At 49.0% G+C, this 16328-nt stretch overlaps 1 protein-coding gene and 1 non-coding gene across 2 annotated transcripts in view; both read right to left on the bottom strand.

Annotated features, from left to right (window-relative positions):
* Positions 1-16328, bottom strand: part of OACYL (O-acyltransferase like) — a 68111-nt gene that overhangs the window by 16545 nt on the left and 35238 nt on the right. Inside the window, exons 6-10 of the mRNA XM_010819015.4 lie at positions 15995-16174; positions 15137-15239; positions 8746-8847; positions 3391-3556; positions 1302-1381 (exon numbers count right to left, since the gene is read on the bottom strand). Coding sequence (XP_010817317.3) covers positions 1302-1381; positions 3391-3556; positions 8746-8847; positions 15137-15239; positions 15995-16174 — 631 coding nt within the window. The remainder of the gene's footprint in view (positions 1-1301; positions 1382-3390; positions 3557-8745; positions 8848-15136; positions 15240-15994; positions 16175-16328) is intronic.
* On the bottom strand, positions 9287-9359 carry TRNAE-UUC (transfer RNA glutamic acid (anticodon UUC)). The gene has a single exon. It is a non-coding gene; the product is annotated as a tRNA-Glu (tRNA).

Raw genomic sequence — 16328 nt, 5'->3', positions numbered from 1 at the left:
GTTATTGATAAAAGCACAAAATTGGAAATAATCTATTTAACACTAGAGGAAGGTATAGGTAAACTACAGTTCATTCACAAATATGAAATATTATACAGACATTGAAAGTCTGTTTACTTAAGGGACTTCCCTGGTGATCCAGGGGTTAAGAATCCGCCTGCCAATGCAGGGGCATGGATTCGATCCTTGGTCCAAGAAGATCCCACATGCCTCGGGACAGCTAAGTCTGCCAGCCACAGCTGCTTGGCCTGTGTGGGCAACTACTGACGTTTGTGCCTAGAGCCCTTGCTCTGAGACAAGAGAAGTCACCAAAATGAGAAGCCTGAGCTCTGCAACTAGAGAAAGCGCAGGAAGCAACAAATACCCAGAACAGCCAAAAATAAACAAAAATAATTTTTTTAAAGTATATTCACTTGAAAAATAAAATAATATAGGAAAATGATTATGTCATTAAACTATTAGAACAAATGTCTAAAGTATATATGCAGAATTCTTTCATGTATAAAAACACTGTGCACAATAAAAGAAGCGAAGAATAAACATCAAAATACGGACAGTGAAATCACTCTCCTTAAGTGAGGAAACAGGCCTAAGGTGATTGTTTTTTTTTCCCCTTTCTTTAGCATAATGTTTTTCAGTGTTTCTTAAATAGAACATGTATTTGAGCAAAAAAGAATAAAAAATCTTTTAAAATAGGCGTGGATAATCCACAACTTTTAAGGTTTCCTGCGAATTATTGAGGCCTTAGAGCTTTTCCAAAACTAACAAAACTAAGGTGATAAGCACCCAAGGTGGAGAAGCAGGCACACTGATGTCTTACTTGGGACGCTGTAAACTATCTCACTCTTTCTGAAGAGTCATTTCACGATATGTAACAAGCACTGCAAAATTGTTCGTAGCCTTTGACATAATAATTCCACCAGGAAACAGGTCCCCAAGGAAATAAATACAGAAGAGGAAAAAGGGGCGTGTTCCAAGACATGTGCTGAGGAGCCATTTATAATCATGAAACACTGGAAGCAATCTAAGCGCCCACCACAGAAGACGGCATATAGATCCTAAACCTGACAAGCAGCAGGCCACACCCTCAGGAGGAAATGTGTATGAGAACAGTGAAGTGAAAAAAAACAAAGACTGGAGAAGAACGTGGAAGAAGTAAACAGCGGTGGAGTCAGGGTCCACACGATTCTGAAAAGTGAGTATCTCAGTCCTAAATTGTAAGAGCTGCTTTGACCAGAACTGGGGGCTCCCTAAGAGTTTTAAGAAAGGTGAGGAGAAACACTTGTTTCAGTTAGACTCACTTTCCGTGGATGAAGACGATCACCGGGGTGGTGAGATGGAATTGAAAGTCATTGGCAAGATACCACGTCCAGCCGTTGCACTGGAAAGAGACGGCAAAGGTCACTCCCCTCCTCCATGTGGCCAGCGGCTCGCCTCCCCGGACCAAGAGGAGGAACTCGGGGCGGGTAAGGCGATTTCCACAGGAAGAGAAAGGACTTGAGTTAAAGATATTTCACAAACCTCATCTCAGCTCTGGAGAAGGAAATGGCAACCCACTCCAGTATTCTTGCCTAGAGAATCCTGTGGACAGAGGAGCCTGGTGGGCTGCTGTCCGTAGGGTCGCACAGAGCCAGACACGACTGAAGCGACTTAGCATGCATGCATGCATTGGAGAAGGAAATGGCAACCCACTCCAGTATTCTTGCCTGGAGAATCCCAGGGACAGAGGAGTCCACTGGGCTGCCGTCTATGGGGTCGCACAGAGTTGGACACGACTGAAGCGACTTAGCAGCCGCAGCAGCGTCTCAACTCACCCCCCTAACAATCCCAGGGGAGTAGGTATTCTTATTGCCATTTTACACCCTGGAAATTCAGACACGCTTTCTCTCTTGTTTAAGACAACAATCACAGCTAATCTCCAGGGCAGCGGTGGGGACTGAATTCCACCACCGTGTCACGGGTGTGAGGAGTAATCACCCTCACAGCGGGTTGGGGTCGGAGGGCCCCTGTTGTCTCTTCCTTGCCCTCCCCCCAACTCCAGGTGGAGAGAATGTGTTCATTTATTTTATTCTGTTTTTGATTTGATAGACCGTGCTCATTGAGAACGGAGGTCTGGCTGCAGACGAGCATTAGCGGGAAACCCCGGAGTTCCCACGCGTGACTGAAGTGAGAGCAGCTGGCCAGAGCGACCTCATCCCGGGCTGTCTGTGCCTGTGGGGCACGAGGTGGCCCCTGTGTCTCTAATTAAGGGTGAGACGACTTCTGGGGGCAAGTCTCCCAAGGGCTTCAGAGATGAGAGGTGCCTCGGTCTCCCCTCCCACCCCGTCACTCCTGAGGGGACCAGGCTAATCAGAAGTGACAGCTTCGCTCATCCCACCTGTGACCCCAGCCAGTCTGCCCCCAGGAAGGTGGCCGGGCCTCTGCTCCAGGGCCCCCTGTCACGGAGGGTGATGGAGGGGTCCGTCTGAAGACAGTTAAGACAGTGACGGAAGCCCTGTCGAAGCTGCCGGGCCCTTGTGAACCAAAGGCAGCCATCTGGTTGGTCAGCGGTCCTGCAGTCACAGTTTCGTGATTCTCCTTTCAGCAGTGCTTTCTGCTGCTGCTGCTAAGTTGCTTCAGTCGTGTCTGACTCTGTGCGAACCCATAGACGGCAGCCCACCAGGCTCTGCCGTCCCTGGGATTCTCCAGGCAAGAATACTGGAGTCGGTTGTCATTTCCTTCTCCAACGGATGCATGCATGCTAAGCCGCTTCAGTTGTCTCCGACTCTGTGTGACGCTATGGACAGCAGCCCACCAGGCTCCTCTGTCCACGGGATTCTCTAGGCAAGAATGCTGGAGTGGGTTGCCATTTCCTTCTCCGCAGTGCTTTCGAGGCAGGTGCAAAATCATTGACGCGGTTTAATTACAACTAGTTCACTTCCATTTGCTCCAAGCTTATCAGGAGGAAGCTAGGGCTTCGGAAAGGAAGCATGACCCATATACACAGACGTTGTGAGATCTGGCTGGACATGGGGTAGAATTCATTACGGGGAGGGTGTGGTGACTCCTTCCGTCCCAATCCCGGTTCTCTGGGTGGAGGTGAAGAAGGCGTCCTTCCTGCTGGGGTGGCGTGGCCCCAGACTGCACAGTGATGGGGCGGGGGCAGCTGCGTCCAGGACAGGCAGCGCGCTGGCCCGGCCCCGGGCCCCCACCCCGTTCCGTCTCTGCTTTCCCAGCGCCCACCCCGCCAGAGCTGGTGCAGCAACCCCCGCCTCACACCCGAGGCGAGCCTCCCTCCCACAGCCCACCTTCCTACAGCATCGCCAGAAGAAACGGGATCAGACTCGGGCTGGCCCGGGAACGCGCGCCGAATCGCGCCCCTCCGCCCCTTCGCGGAAGACTTGAACGCACCGCATCCTGGACCGACAGGAAGTTATTTAGCAACAGCAAGTTCGTCCACCAGGCACGCCGGCAGTTCTCCAGGTGAAGCTTGGACACCTCCCAGACGGGCCCCCAGGGCGCAAGTGAGAACAATCCAACCAGCAAGCACACGGAGTACAGGTGAAGAGGCTGCAACCTAGCGGGAGAGAGCCCGGAGCGAATGATTCTCCATGGGGGTTCCATTCGGTCCCCTGGGGTGGGGGTCACATAGTGATGGTGGATAAGATGCTCAAAAATAGACTGTCCTGGGGGAGGGACCACGTCCTCACTCACCCCTCAAACCTTCCATTCATTCGTGGGTTCAAAGCGGCCTAGGAGCTACTGATGCAAAAATACTGTTCTTCATGGAGTAAGTCCTATGTGTAAGCCACTCTGCTAGAACTTTCTAAACCTGTCCAGTAACTATGATGTCAATTTTACTGATGAGCAAATTAGAGCTCAGAGACGTTTGAGTCCCTTACCCAAGATGGTCCAACCATATGTCAGTACTGAGATCTGTCACTGTTACCTGTTCCTTTCAGGGGCCTCCCTAGATGAACATAGCTCTCCATACCCCCTCTTATCCTCCCTTCCTGCCTCACTTCATTTCCTCCTTCCTTCCCTCACACACCACCTCCTTCCAAGCAGGGTCTGCGGCAGCTACAAGCTGATGAAGAGGACACTTGGTGTCTAGACTGGGGCTGTTCAATAAAATGTAATAATTCCAGCCACATCAGCTGTTCCGTTAGCACATTTCAGCGGCCGCATTTTAAAAAGTCAACAGTACAATTAGTTTTAATAGTATACTTCATTTGGTCAATACATTCAAAATATTGTCATTTCAACAGATAGCCAATATGAAAAACTATTGAGCTATTTTGCACTCTTTTCTTTCAGAAGCCTGTGTATTGGAGATTTGCAGCCTGTCTCACTGGTCTGCCCGTCTCTGGGGCGGGGCGGGGGATGGCTTATGGACAACACGGAAGGCACATGCAATGCGGGCGTGGCTTCTGGGTGGCCCCCAGCAGAGCCCTCTTTTTTTAAAGAATATATTTGAAAATCCAGGTCAGTACAAGGGCAGAGAGCCTATGGCCCAGAAGCATCTCTAAACATCTCGGAGGGGGCTTCAGGGCCTGCGGTGTGGGGTGACAGATGGGGGAGGGCAGGGCAGCTAGAGGAGCAGCCCCAGCAGAGGTGTGGGTCAGCACCCTGCCTCTGGTCTGCATCCCACAAAGATGACCTCCTTCCTAGAGAGCATCAGGAGGGCAGGAGGGTGGTGGGTATCTGGGAGCAGGCCTGAGGTTGCTGATCAGAGTCTGAGGGCATGGGCGCCAACTCTGCCAGGATGCACCTTCCTGGACCAGCTCAGGCTGCAGCCGCAGAGCCCTGGCCAGGTCCTGGGTCCTGCCCAGTCAGCCGTCTGACCGCGCTGCTGTGCGGATGTGGGACCGTGCTGCTGTGTGGATGCTCCCTCGGGCTTGGGCTCGCACCCCTGCCCGGCCTCCCCCCACCATCTGTCACCTCCATCTCCCTGGGAGAACCAGTCAGCCCCAGCTCCCCTCTGAACCGGAGTCCGGGTCAGACACCCTCCAGAGGGACTTGGGTAGAGGTGGCATTCCGCCTCAGGCAGGCTCGTGGCCGGGCCGGCAGGGGGAGCGGAGGCCACTGGGGGGCCACGCCTGAGGGGTTACAGGGGAAAGAACACAGAGACGTGAGTTCTAGTTTTGTCTAAATTTTTCACACTGAGAAAATCGGGTCACTCCTTCCTTTCCTCTCCTGCGGAAAAGGGGGCTGACAGTTCCTTAGCTTCCTCTAAGGAGAAGGAGGACTCCCGCCTCCTCAGATTTTCTGAGAATCAAGAGATCACTAAGAAAACTGGAGTCGGAGAATGGAGTTATGGTTGCCGGGGGGAAGGGAGAGTAAGGGAGTTTGAGAAGGACAGGTACACAAGGCTATATTTAAAATGGATAACCAGCACTTCTCTGGTGACCCAGAGGTAAGGAATCCACCTTGCAGTGCAGGGGATGTGGGCTCGATCCCTGGTCTGGGAAGATTCCACGTGCCTCAGGACAACTAAGCCCGCGGACCTCACTGTGGGATTAAGACTTGATGCAGCCAAATAAATAAATATATAAAAAAAAATCTTAAAGTGGATCACCAACAAGGACCCCCTGCAGAGCACAGGGAACTCCGCTCACTGTTACGTGGCAGCCTGGATGGGGGAGTCGGGGAGAGTGGACACATGGACATGCATGGCTGAGTCCCTGTGCTGTCCACTGGAAACTGTCCCAGCACTGTTAATCAGCCATACCCCAATACAAAATAAAAAGTTAAAAAAAAAAAAAAACTGTTTGAAACGTGGGGCGTGTCATATAAATATACATGCCCTTCAAGTGTCTGTCCAAACTTGAAGATTCAGTCAAAGTGGGTTTGCAAAGATTAAAACCTGTGACACTAGCCACTGCCGAGGGGTGTGAGAAGCGGCCTCCTCATAGCTGGCTGGGTGGGAAGGTCAATTGGAAAACGTCCATCAGCACATTCAAGGCACCAAATGTGGAATTTTGGTGGAATTTACCTCGTAGGAATTTACCCTGCAAACGTGCCCAGACAGCTGCACAAAAATGTACAGACTTCGTGTCACTGTCTAAAAAGACTGCAAAAAACTTGGAAATCACCTTCATGCCCATTCATGGAGAGCAGTTAAATACATGATGATGGTCCACCCACACGGCGCCATCCCAGCAACCTTAAAATCAGTGAGGTGAGTCCTTCCAAAAGGAAGTTAGAGAAAGATGCCAAATCATTATGTTTAAAAAGCTATGTGCAAAATAATGCAGTATTAAGTATAGGTCTATTCGTGGGTGGGGAAAAGAATATATAAATACATGGAAAGTCCCTGCAAGAATTAATTCATAAGAAGCTGTTACCAAAGCCGTCCTGTGGGAGATGAGACTGGAAGGGGTGCCTTTATTTTTAGTATATAACCTTCTGCTACAGTTAGACATTAGTATCAATAATTTTTTTTAACTTAAACCAATGGGTGGGGGCTTCCCAGGTGGTGCAGAGGTAAAGAATCCACTTGCCAATGCAGGAGATGCAGGAGACTTGGGTTCAATCCCTGGTTGGGAAGATCCCCTGGAGGAGGAAATGGCAACCCATTCCAGTGTTCTTGCCTGGAAGTCGATGGACAGAGGAGCTTGGTGGGCTACAGTCCATGGGGTTGCAAAGAGCTGGACATGACAGAGTGCACACATCCATGAACTAATTTTTTTTTTAATTTCTTTTGTTTACTTTTTTTAAATTTTATTTAATTTTTGAACTTTACATAATTGTATTAGTTTTGCCAAATATCAAAATAAATCCACCACAAGCCCCAAGGCTTGTAGGGTCTTAGTTCCTCGACCAAGGGTCGAACCCGGGCCCCCTGTATTTGGAAGGCGGATTCTTAACCACTGGACCAACGGGGAAGTCCTACTAGTAAGCTAATTTTTAACTAGTGGCTCCAACTTGGAACAATCCCACAGTTTTAGGGGTCTGGAGCCTCTTCTCTCCTTGTTTCCTGTGAGATACCTGTAAGGTTTCACCCCTAGAAGCTGGGCTTTCACATTTTCTGAAACTTGCAGAAGGCCCCACTTGGTCTGCCTCTCCTGCCCTTGCCCCCATACCACAGCGAAGTTCTGTCCCAGCTTGGACTCATTTGTTCTCTTCCTGGCTCCCAGCTGGCACTCTCCCAGAGCTCCCCATCTCAAGAATGTCCTCCTCATCCTCCACGTCACTTGAGCTGGAAAGTCTGCCTGTCCACGGTTGGCACCCTCTCCATATCCTCACTGCCCATGGCCAGGGCACATCCCACAACACGTCACCCCTGGGACCCTCGCCAGCATCTTGCCCCATGAGGCTTCACCACTGCACATTCCTCCACTCTGGGCTCTCGGCCCCAACGACTGCTTTATCTGTCCAGGAAAACACGTCTGAGTCTTCACCCCCCAGCTCTGGGGCTGTTCTTCTGAAGGGTTTCCCAGGCAGCACCCACCAGGCCACTGGATCCCACACCCCAACCCCTAACAACCCGCCTGAGCACTTATCACTGAGAACGCTGGGCCTGAATGCCAGGCCCTTTCCTCCAGAAGAACACAGGGCAAGACTGGCTGCTTCACCCAGTGCTCGTCCCCAAAAGATATTGCAAGAAAAAGTATTCTGTCAAGCCTTCAGGGCGAGGACTAGATTTAATGGAGCTTGGAAGAAACCACAAAGGCAATAAAGTTCTATTTCTTAGCTTAGACTCATTCTTAAACTATTAACCACAGAAGTTAAAAAGTAAAAATAACAACAGTAATAATGATAGCTTATATTTACTGAGGGCATACTACCTGTCACATTGTTCTAAATTCTTTGCCTGCGTTATCTGTTTTGATTCTCTCAAGAGTCCAACAAAGTGAGAGCCATGATTCTGCTCATTTTTAAGATGAATAAACTCAAGCACAGAAACACTGAGACGCTTACTCAAGGCCACACAGCTATAAATGACTGAATCAGAAGGCACGCCCAGGCAGACTGGAGTCAGATCTTACGCAGTCCGTTTGACGGGCCCAGAAGATTGTTTCAACACTCCCCTGCTATTTTGTGATGGTGCAGTGTAACAACAGAGCCATGGACCCTAAGTAACGGGAACTGGGCTCCAGCTTAGCCACAAACCATGATTTTAAAAGTGTATACATTTTTAAATGGTGGGTTACATAGGTAGACGTTTCTTTTTCTCCCTACACGTCTACTGTCTCATTACATCACTGCCACTCTGCTATCGCACTGGCTCCATATTCTGTCCCAGTATTGTATTCCATTCTGATCCAACCAACCAGGCATTCATAAAGAATACTACCATCCTTTCTGCCTTCTTATCAGAACAACCATCATCCCAAGCTTCCACCAGCCCCTTTCCTGATTGTATCTTATTCTTTGTTTATTATTACCATTAATCCTTATTACAGGCTCCAATTACTACTAATTTACAGGAGCCATACAAATTCTGTTGAACATAGATTTCATGGGACTCTGACTGTATATGCATTGAAACCTGCTGTCCATTAGCTTTAGAAATGAGGTTTTTGTTGGTTTAATACAGTTCAAGTTTTATTAGGAAAAATACCATGAGTACTGATATCTTCCACTGTCAAAGCCATTAAACCAGAAAGAGCAACCACATTTAAACATGGTTTAAATGAAAGAAAACTATTTTTCTTTCAGTTTATTTTTTCTTTGAAAATTCTTTCAAAGGAGGGTTAAAGACTAAAAATAATAAGTGATTACACAGCAATACAGAATTGAAAGATTATATGAATAACCTACCTTATAAGGCGACTGAAAAAGTATCTGAGTATGACGCTAGGGGTTATTCCTTTGTCTGAATTCTGACGCATCTTTAAAAATGATCTTGCACTTAACCAGCCACTGAGAGGAAGAGAAGAGTAGATCACAGGAATGACTGATCAGTGATGCAGTTCACAGGTTGATCAATTTGGTTGTCTCTATCAGGACAGACTAAGTGATGCTGCAGTAACAAAACATCTTTAAGACTAAAAACAGTAATAGCTTTCTCCTTGCTCGTGGTATGTGTCCACGGCCAGGCACCTTGAGCTCAGCATCTTCCTCACTACGGGAGCCAGGCCGACGGAGCAGCCTGTGACAAGAACTCTTAGGATTTACTCTCTTAAGCACTTTCTTACCTAACAAACATCAGCGTTATATTTATCATGTGGTACATTCCATTCCTAGTACATACTGGTTTTATAACTGGAAGTTTGTACCTTTTGAGTTTCCCATGCTTTTGACGCTTATTCTATTTTTTTTTTTCTTTTCTTTTTTTTTTCAGGTGTGCATGCAATCTGAGTTCCCAGGCCAGGGATTGAACCCAGGCTCTCAGCAGTGAAAGTGCAGAGTCCTAACCACTGAACCACCAGGGAATTTCTGCCTTTTAACATTTATAGCGATGAGCCTCTAGGTTTCCTTTAGGATGGACTATTGATCTCTATGCAGTCCAAGGAACTCTCAGGAGTCTTCTCCAACACCAAGAAAATCAACCCTGAATATTCTTTGGAAGGACTGATGCTGAAGCTGAAGCTGCAATACTTTGGCGAAGAGCCAACTCATTGGAAAATACCCTGATCCTGGGAAAGATGGACAGCAAAAGGAGAAGGGGACGAGAGAGGATGAGATGATTGGATGGCATCACTGACTCAATGGACGTGAATTTGAGCAAGCTCTGGGAGATGGTGAAAGACAGGGAAGCCTGGTGTGCTGTAGTCCATGGGATCGCAAAGAGTTGGACATGACTTAGTAACAACATGTGCATCATAGTTGCTCAGTCATGCTTGACTCTTTGCAACCCCATGGACTGTAGCCCACCAGGTTCCTCTGTCCATGGAATTCTCCAGGCAAGAATACTGGAGTGGGCTGCCATTTCCTTCTCCAGGGGATCTTCCTGACCCAGGGATCCTGTATTGCAGGAGAGTCTTTACCATCTGAACCACCAGGGAAGCCTACTATTAAGAGACATTTCTAAGTATAAAGACAGGTCAACTTAAAAAGTATCAGCAGATACATGTTTTATCTTATAATCTATAGACAATACATTAGAATATGTAATGAATCCATACACCTTTTCCAAAGGAATACCTAAGACAGATTGCAGCCATGAAATTAAAAGATGCTTACTCCTTGGAAGGAAAGTTATGACCAACCTAGATAACATATTCAAAAGCAGAGACATTACTTTGCCAACAAAAGTCCACCTAGTCAAGGCTATGGTTTTTCCAGTAGTCAGGTATGGATGTGAGAATTGGACTGTGAAGAAAGCTGAGTGCCGAAGAATTGATGCTTTTGAACTGTGGTGTTGGAGAAGACTCTTGAGAGTCCCTTGGACTGCAAGGAGATCCAACCAGTCCATCCTAAAGGAGATCAGTCCTGGGTGTTCATTGGAAGGACTGATGCTGAAACTCCAATACTTCAGCCACCTCATGTGAAGAGGTGACTCATTGGAAAAGACTCTGATGCTGGGAGGGATTGAGGGCAGGAGGAGAAGGGGATGACAGAGGATGAGATGGCTGGATGGTATCACCGAATTGATGGACATGAGTTTGGGTAAACTCTGGGAGCTGGTAATGGACAGGGAGGCCTGGCGTGCTGCGATTCATGGCGTCGCAAAGAGTCGGACACAACTGAGCATCTGAACTGAACTGAACTGAACCCAAGACAGAAGTAGCAGTAAAGTTATAAATGACAGTCATCAATTAGATGAAATAATTTAGATAAAGCTTTTCTCTGTCAAAGAGATGGGGACTGGGCAAGTGGTCAGGAAGGAAATACAATGTGCTTTTAATTTTGCGTGAAAAATAATGTTCAGTTCCACGTTGCTGAACATAGCTCTGTTTTTGCCAAATAAATCCTCTACTTCAAATTACTGTCCAAAAGCTTTATTAAAACTCTGCTTCTGGCCTTTGTTTTGGAATCTGTTACTTTTGCTGCCGCCTCCTGACTGCTGTCCTCTGAAGCTCCTACTTCTTTCCCACTGTCCCCTGACACCTCGGTTGCCCTCGTGCTGTCCTGAGGCCTCAACTGTCTTCCCGCTGTCCTCGGAAGTTGCGATATCCTTCCCATGGACGTTCTCGCTCTGGTTGCTCCATGGCCACAGAATGCAGCCCGTGCCGCGCATCACGCCTCTCTTCTGTACCGCTGCCACTGACGCAGTAGGGATGTCCAAGCAAACACCCGACCTTCCTTCGAGAAAGACCATTCCCTTCACTTTGGAATCAATATCCTCACCCAGCTGCTCTTTAGGTTCTTTCCAAGCATAGCTAATGTTTGGCATTTCAATCGAGCACTGCAAGATCATGGTCACAAAGCCTGCTTCCGAACTGATCAAGAAGCGCTAGTCTACCGACGTGGCACCGGAAATGTAACAACATATAACAACCTACAACTTAGTAGCAGCAATAGCTCATGACCCTTGTCAGTGTTTCTCTAAAGAACAAGTGTGTTTCCTATTGCAAAAGAAGGCTGTGTGTGTGTGTGTGTGTGTATTGGGCAGGACTTGGAAGGGATCAGTGAGGGTTAGAGACTGTCTACTCTCTGCCAGCAAGAGTTTCTTTTGAAATGCAGCAAGCTGGATTCACTATAATAGGGACAAAATTTATAGAGACAAGTGAAAGAGAGCACTGAGTTGAGGAAGTAGCATGGCCAATTCTGGTTCCGGCTGCCTCTTAGTTTCCAGAAAGAATGAATCAGGGTCTCCCTCTGTGTGTGGGCAAGCACCGTCTCAAGTTCACAAAGACAGGAAAAGAGAAAGGCTGGCAGGAAAACAGGCTCCGAGCAAGACAAGAGGTTCCAAGAGGCTAAGAAGACCCAGGAAACCCAAACAGACTGGGAAAGAATAAAATCCTGCAGGAGAGATATATGAAATCAGCCCAATCTGAGAGATAGAAGAAGGATTCCAAAACCGTCACCAGTGACAGAAGTCTTAGGTCCTACTATGTAATATATTGCTTCCCAGGTGGCTCAGTGGTCAAGAATCTGCCTGCTGATGTGGGAGCCACAGGCAGATTCAATCCCTGGGTCAGGAAGAGCCCCTGGAGAAGGCGACGGCAACCCACTCCAGTATTCTTGCCTGGAGAATTCCATGGACAGAGGAGCCTGGCAGGCTATAGTCCATGGGGGTCTCAAGAGTCAGAGATGAGTGAGCGACTGAGCACACACTCACACATGTTAAATATATTAGTGACACAGCTGTTAAGACATGGTTTTGGCATAAAGCATACATTATATTTCAGTTCTGATTGTACTGAAATGTACTCTAGCTGAGGAGGGGTTGGGGGGCTTAGATTATTTTATCTCCAACATCAACTTTCTCAGCTATAAAAATGGGCCTGATAGAGGTTGATCATCAGAACTGTATGGGATCAAAGTGTTTCTTAGCACAGCGGCAATGACATGTTTTCACTATTAGTAATATTTCCGATGTTGGAAAGAAAATGAACAGACCACGTGCACTTCCTAAAGTGATAAAATGAAAACTGGGAGAGAAAACGACAACAGGCACTGAGACAGGCCAGGAGAAACAGAAGCAAACAGGAGTAAAGAAAAAAGAAACACACGTCTTGGTCTCTTGATTGTGACGGGACCTGCTGGGTCTCACTCTGCCGTCCTCACCCTGCAAGCTGGGGCTGGCACAGGGGTTCTCAGATGGGAGCTGAGGGCAGCATCGCCTGGAGGGCTTGTTACAGTCAGAGCGCCTGGTCAGGGGGCCTGAGTGGGGCCTGGGAATCTGCATTTCTCCCAAGCTTCCGGACGATGCTGAGACTCTATTCTGAGAAGCACTGGGGAAGGCCCAGCACTCCCCGGGCCCCAGACCAAGCCCAGTCAGGTATGCTGTCTTCACCGTAAGGGCAAGTGTCAGTTGCCCCGCCACCTCCGACTATTTGCTGCCCCATGGACTGTAGCCCGCCAGGCTCCTCTGTCCATGGGATCCTCCAGGCAAGAAGACTGGAGTGTGTAACCATTCCCTTCTCCAGGAGGAATATTCCCAGCCCAGAGATCGAACCCGGGTCTCCTGTACTGCAGGCGGATTCTTTACCGTCTGAGCCACCAGGGAAGTTTTCGGGGCCATCTGGAATCTCAGGAGCGTTGGCCTGTGCTGTGGGCCTCTCGGGACTAACCCAATGGCTCTGGGCTGTCTCTTGATTCCCACTGATGGCCCGGGATGACCAGCGGCCTTTCTTGCCCTTCATGCTTCCCTCCTGGTGGCAGGTCTCCAGCTTGAGTTTGCTTTGGTTCCAGCCGTCCTGATCTGTCCTTGCCAGCTCCCCTCCCGGGCTTGGAGCCCTGCCGACCAGCCCCAGCCAGCATATGGCATCTTTTGTTGCCGTGTTCTTACTAGCTTCCTTGCAGGAAACAGAGCTCTGGTGTTTGAACTGCTATCCCCTGGGCGGACCTCCCCGCCCTGCAGAGGCTCCCACTCTGTTCTTGGATTTTGACTGCCTGGTTAGACCCAGGTAAGCTCTCTCGGAACGTCTGGTGCCCAGTAGCCCGGATATCATAGTCTTGTTCGCTGCAGATGGTGGACTCTATCCCTCGCCTGTCTGGGCTGCTCTCTATTGGATAGAGCATGGTTGGACAGATGAACGTGCGTGCATGCTCAGTCACTAAGTCCTGTGCGACTCTTTTGCGACCCTATGGACTGTAGCCCACCAGGCTCCTCTGTCTGTGGGATTTCCCAGACAAGAATACTGGAGTGGATTGCCATTTCCTCCTCCAGGGGATCTTCCCAACCTAGGGACCAAACGCACGTCTCCTTCATCTCTTGTATTGGCTGGTGGATTCTTTACCTGCCGAGCCATCAGGAAGCCCCCGGATGGATTAATGCTTAGCAGTTAATGATGCCATCTACCATCACCATCTCCCTCTAAAGGAAGGGATACATAACTCCAAACAGGCAGAGACAGGCCAGCACAGAGGCTGGAGCTCGGACTCTGGGACCAGGCTGCCAGGACCACGCCCTTCACGCTCAGCTCCCTTATCTTTAAAGCGGCGATTTCGGTGGTCTGCCATACAAGGGACAATATTCAGCCATAAAAAGAAATGAAGTACTGATAAGTGCTTCAACATAGATGAACTTCATAAACGTCATGCTAGCTGAGAGAAGTCGGGCACAAAAGCACTCTGTGTGAGCCGCTTGTATGAAGTATCTAGAGCAGGTAAATCCACACTGGAGAAAGCAGGTTTCTAAGAACTGGAGGTAGGAGGGGCTGGGGAAAACTACTTAATGGGTGTGAGGTTTCCCTGAGGGCGATGAAAACGTTTTGGAACCGGATAGAAGGGGGAGCTGTGCCACAAAGCGAATGCACCAAGTGCCACTGCATCATTCGCTGCTGCTGAGTCGCTTCAGTCGTGTCCGACTCTGTGTGACCCCATAGACTGCAGCCCACCAGGCTCCCCCGTCCCTGGGAGTCTCCAGGCAAGAACACTGGAGTGGGTTGCCATTTCCTTCTCCAATGCATGACAGTGAAAAGTGAAAGTGAAGTTGCTCAGTCGTGTCCGACCCTCAGCGACCCCATGGAGCCTCCAGGCTCCTCCGTCCATGGGATTTTCCAGGCAAGAGTACTGGAGTGGGCTGCCACTGCCTTCTCCGAATCATTCATGGGAGTGGTTAATTTTATGTGATGCAAATTTCACCCCAACCCCCAAAGAACAGAACAAAAAAACTGAGGATTTTAACAGTTGTCCCTACTGTATAGGAACACCATGAGGATTGCATGATATAATGCTGCAAAGGACTTTACGCAGAGGCTGACACTGATCAAACATCTAAGAAAATTTGCCTCTTGTTAGTTAATTTAAGTAAACACCACTTTATATAACCTCACACCATTTTCTTATTTTTTCCCACATTTCACTGTGGTGAGAACTGGCAACTTGATCATGGATTTGCACCATACCAGGAGCCAGAATTTGAGAAGTGCTGAAATAAACAAGTTTGATCAATAAAATCACCTTTTATAAAAGGTCTTTTTAGAGAGCCATCCAGAATCATTTAAAGAGAGGAACTGGCGGCCTTGGTACCGTCCAGGGACGCCCAGAGGCAGAGGCCAGGGAGAGTCAGTGTGAGCCCTTCGGTGTTTCAACAGGCACATCCACACTTCCCCAAAGAGCCACGAGCACAACTCCAGCCACGAGAGCACCACATTACCTGATCAGGAAAAACGTGTCCACTCCGAGATAGAAGGGGCCACTCCGAGAATAAAGGTACAGTGGGTTTCTAGGCACCCTGGCCTTCCATTCAAGCACATTATCTGTAAAAAGGTAGGACACAGTGTCTTTTTATTGAACGGAAGAAAATCTTGTGATTTATCTTTTCAAAAACACACCTTTAGCTTTCAGCTGTACTGAGAGGGTTTTGTGCATCCGTGCGATTCACTTAAGAGGAGAACGTGGAATGGAAGTAAGAGAGGGTGGCTCGGTAGCTGCCTGCAGCCTGGGTTCTCGCCTGGGGCCCTCTGCGGGGCCCGAGGCCCCCCTGGAGCTACAGCAGCATCGCCTGTTCAGATCCCCTGGGGGTCCGCAAACCGCCCTGGGCTGGCCCCGCCCTCAATTCTGACATGTGTTTGTAGGTCCCACTTGGAGAGTTCCACTCTGTCGATGGGAGCTCTTCTGGAGTGTACCAACAGAAAGAAGATCCACAAATACTGATTTTATACTAGTGCACAGTGTTTATCTATATTCGCCTATTTTTCCAGGAGAGGGGAAAAAGAAGTTTCTGGATTCATTAATCATGACAAGAGGGAACCCAGCTCTTTGAAAGGTAAAAATAAAATACTCAGCTATCCCTGTTCACCAGGGAATCGCGTGTCTGGTTTACACCTAAGGGAAGGTAAAGCAACCACGGGACACTGGCCCAGAACACTCATTTATGGAGGCCACAGCCACGTCTCGAGAAGGAAGGCCACTCGAGAAGGCTGCAGGCTCCCCTCCTAGGGCCTGACGTGACCTTCTACACGAAAGGCCCTCCCTTCCTTGACTACTCCAGAGATCCCTCAGTCTTCCGCACCCAGAGACAGCCATGCAGTCATCTGACTGGTGTGCCCGGACACGATCCAGAGGAGGCTCAACACTCGGAGGCCGTTCAAGGCGGGGCACGTGCTTCCCAGCGTCTTTGTGGTCCAGAGGGCTGGCACATTCTTCTGCCAAGAAAAGCATTTCAGAGCACGGTCCACGGCTCCTAGGAAACCTGGGCAGGAGCAAAGGCATTACTGCCCACACTGAAAGCCAGAGCAGGCCACACGCTGCCCCCCAAACAAGAGGCAAACCTGCAAGCCAGTGATCCTGGCCGCCCCCCAGATGCTGCCTCCCTTTGACCGTGGAAAGCTCAGCCCAGTTCTCCT

The sequence above is a fragment of the Bos taurus genome, chromosome 24 (genome assembly GCF_002263795.3).
Source record: "Bos taurus isolate L1 Dominette 01449 registration number 42190680 breed Hereford chromosome 24, ARS-UCD2.0, whole genome shotgun sequence".
In the NCBI taxonomy this organism is placed as follows: domain Eukaryota; kingdom Metazoa; phylum Chordata; class Mammalia; order Artiodactyla; family Bovidae; genus Bos; species Bos taurus.
This window is presented reverse-complemented; position numbering and strand designations above follow the sequence as displayed.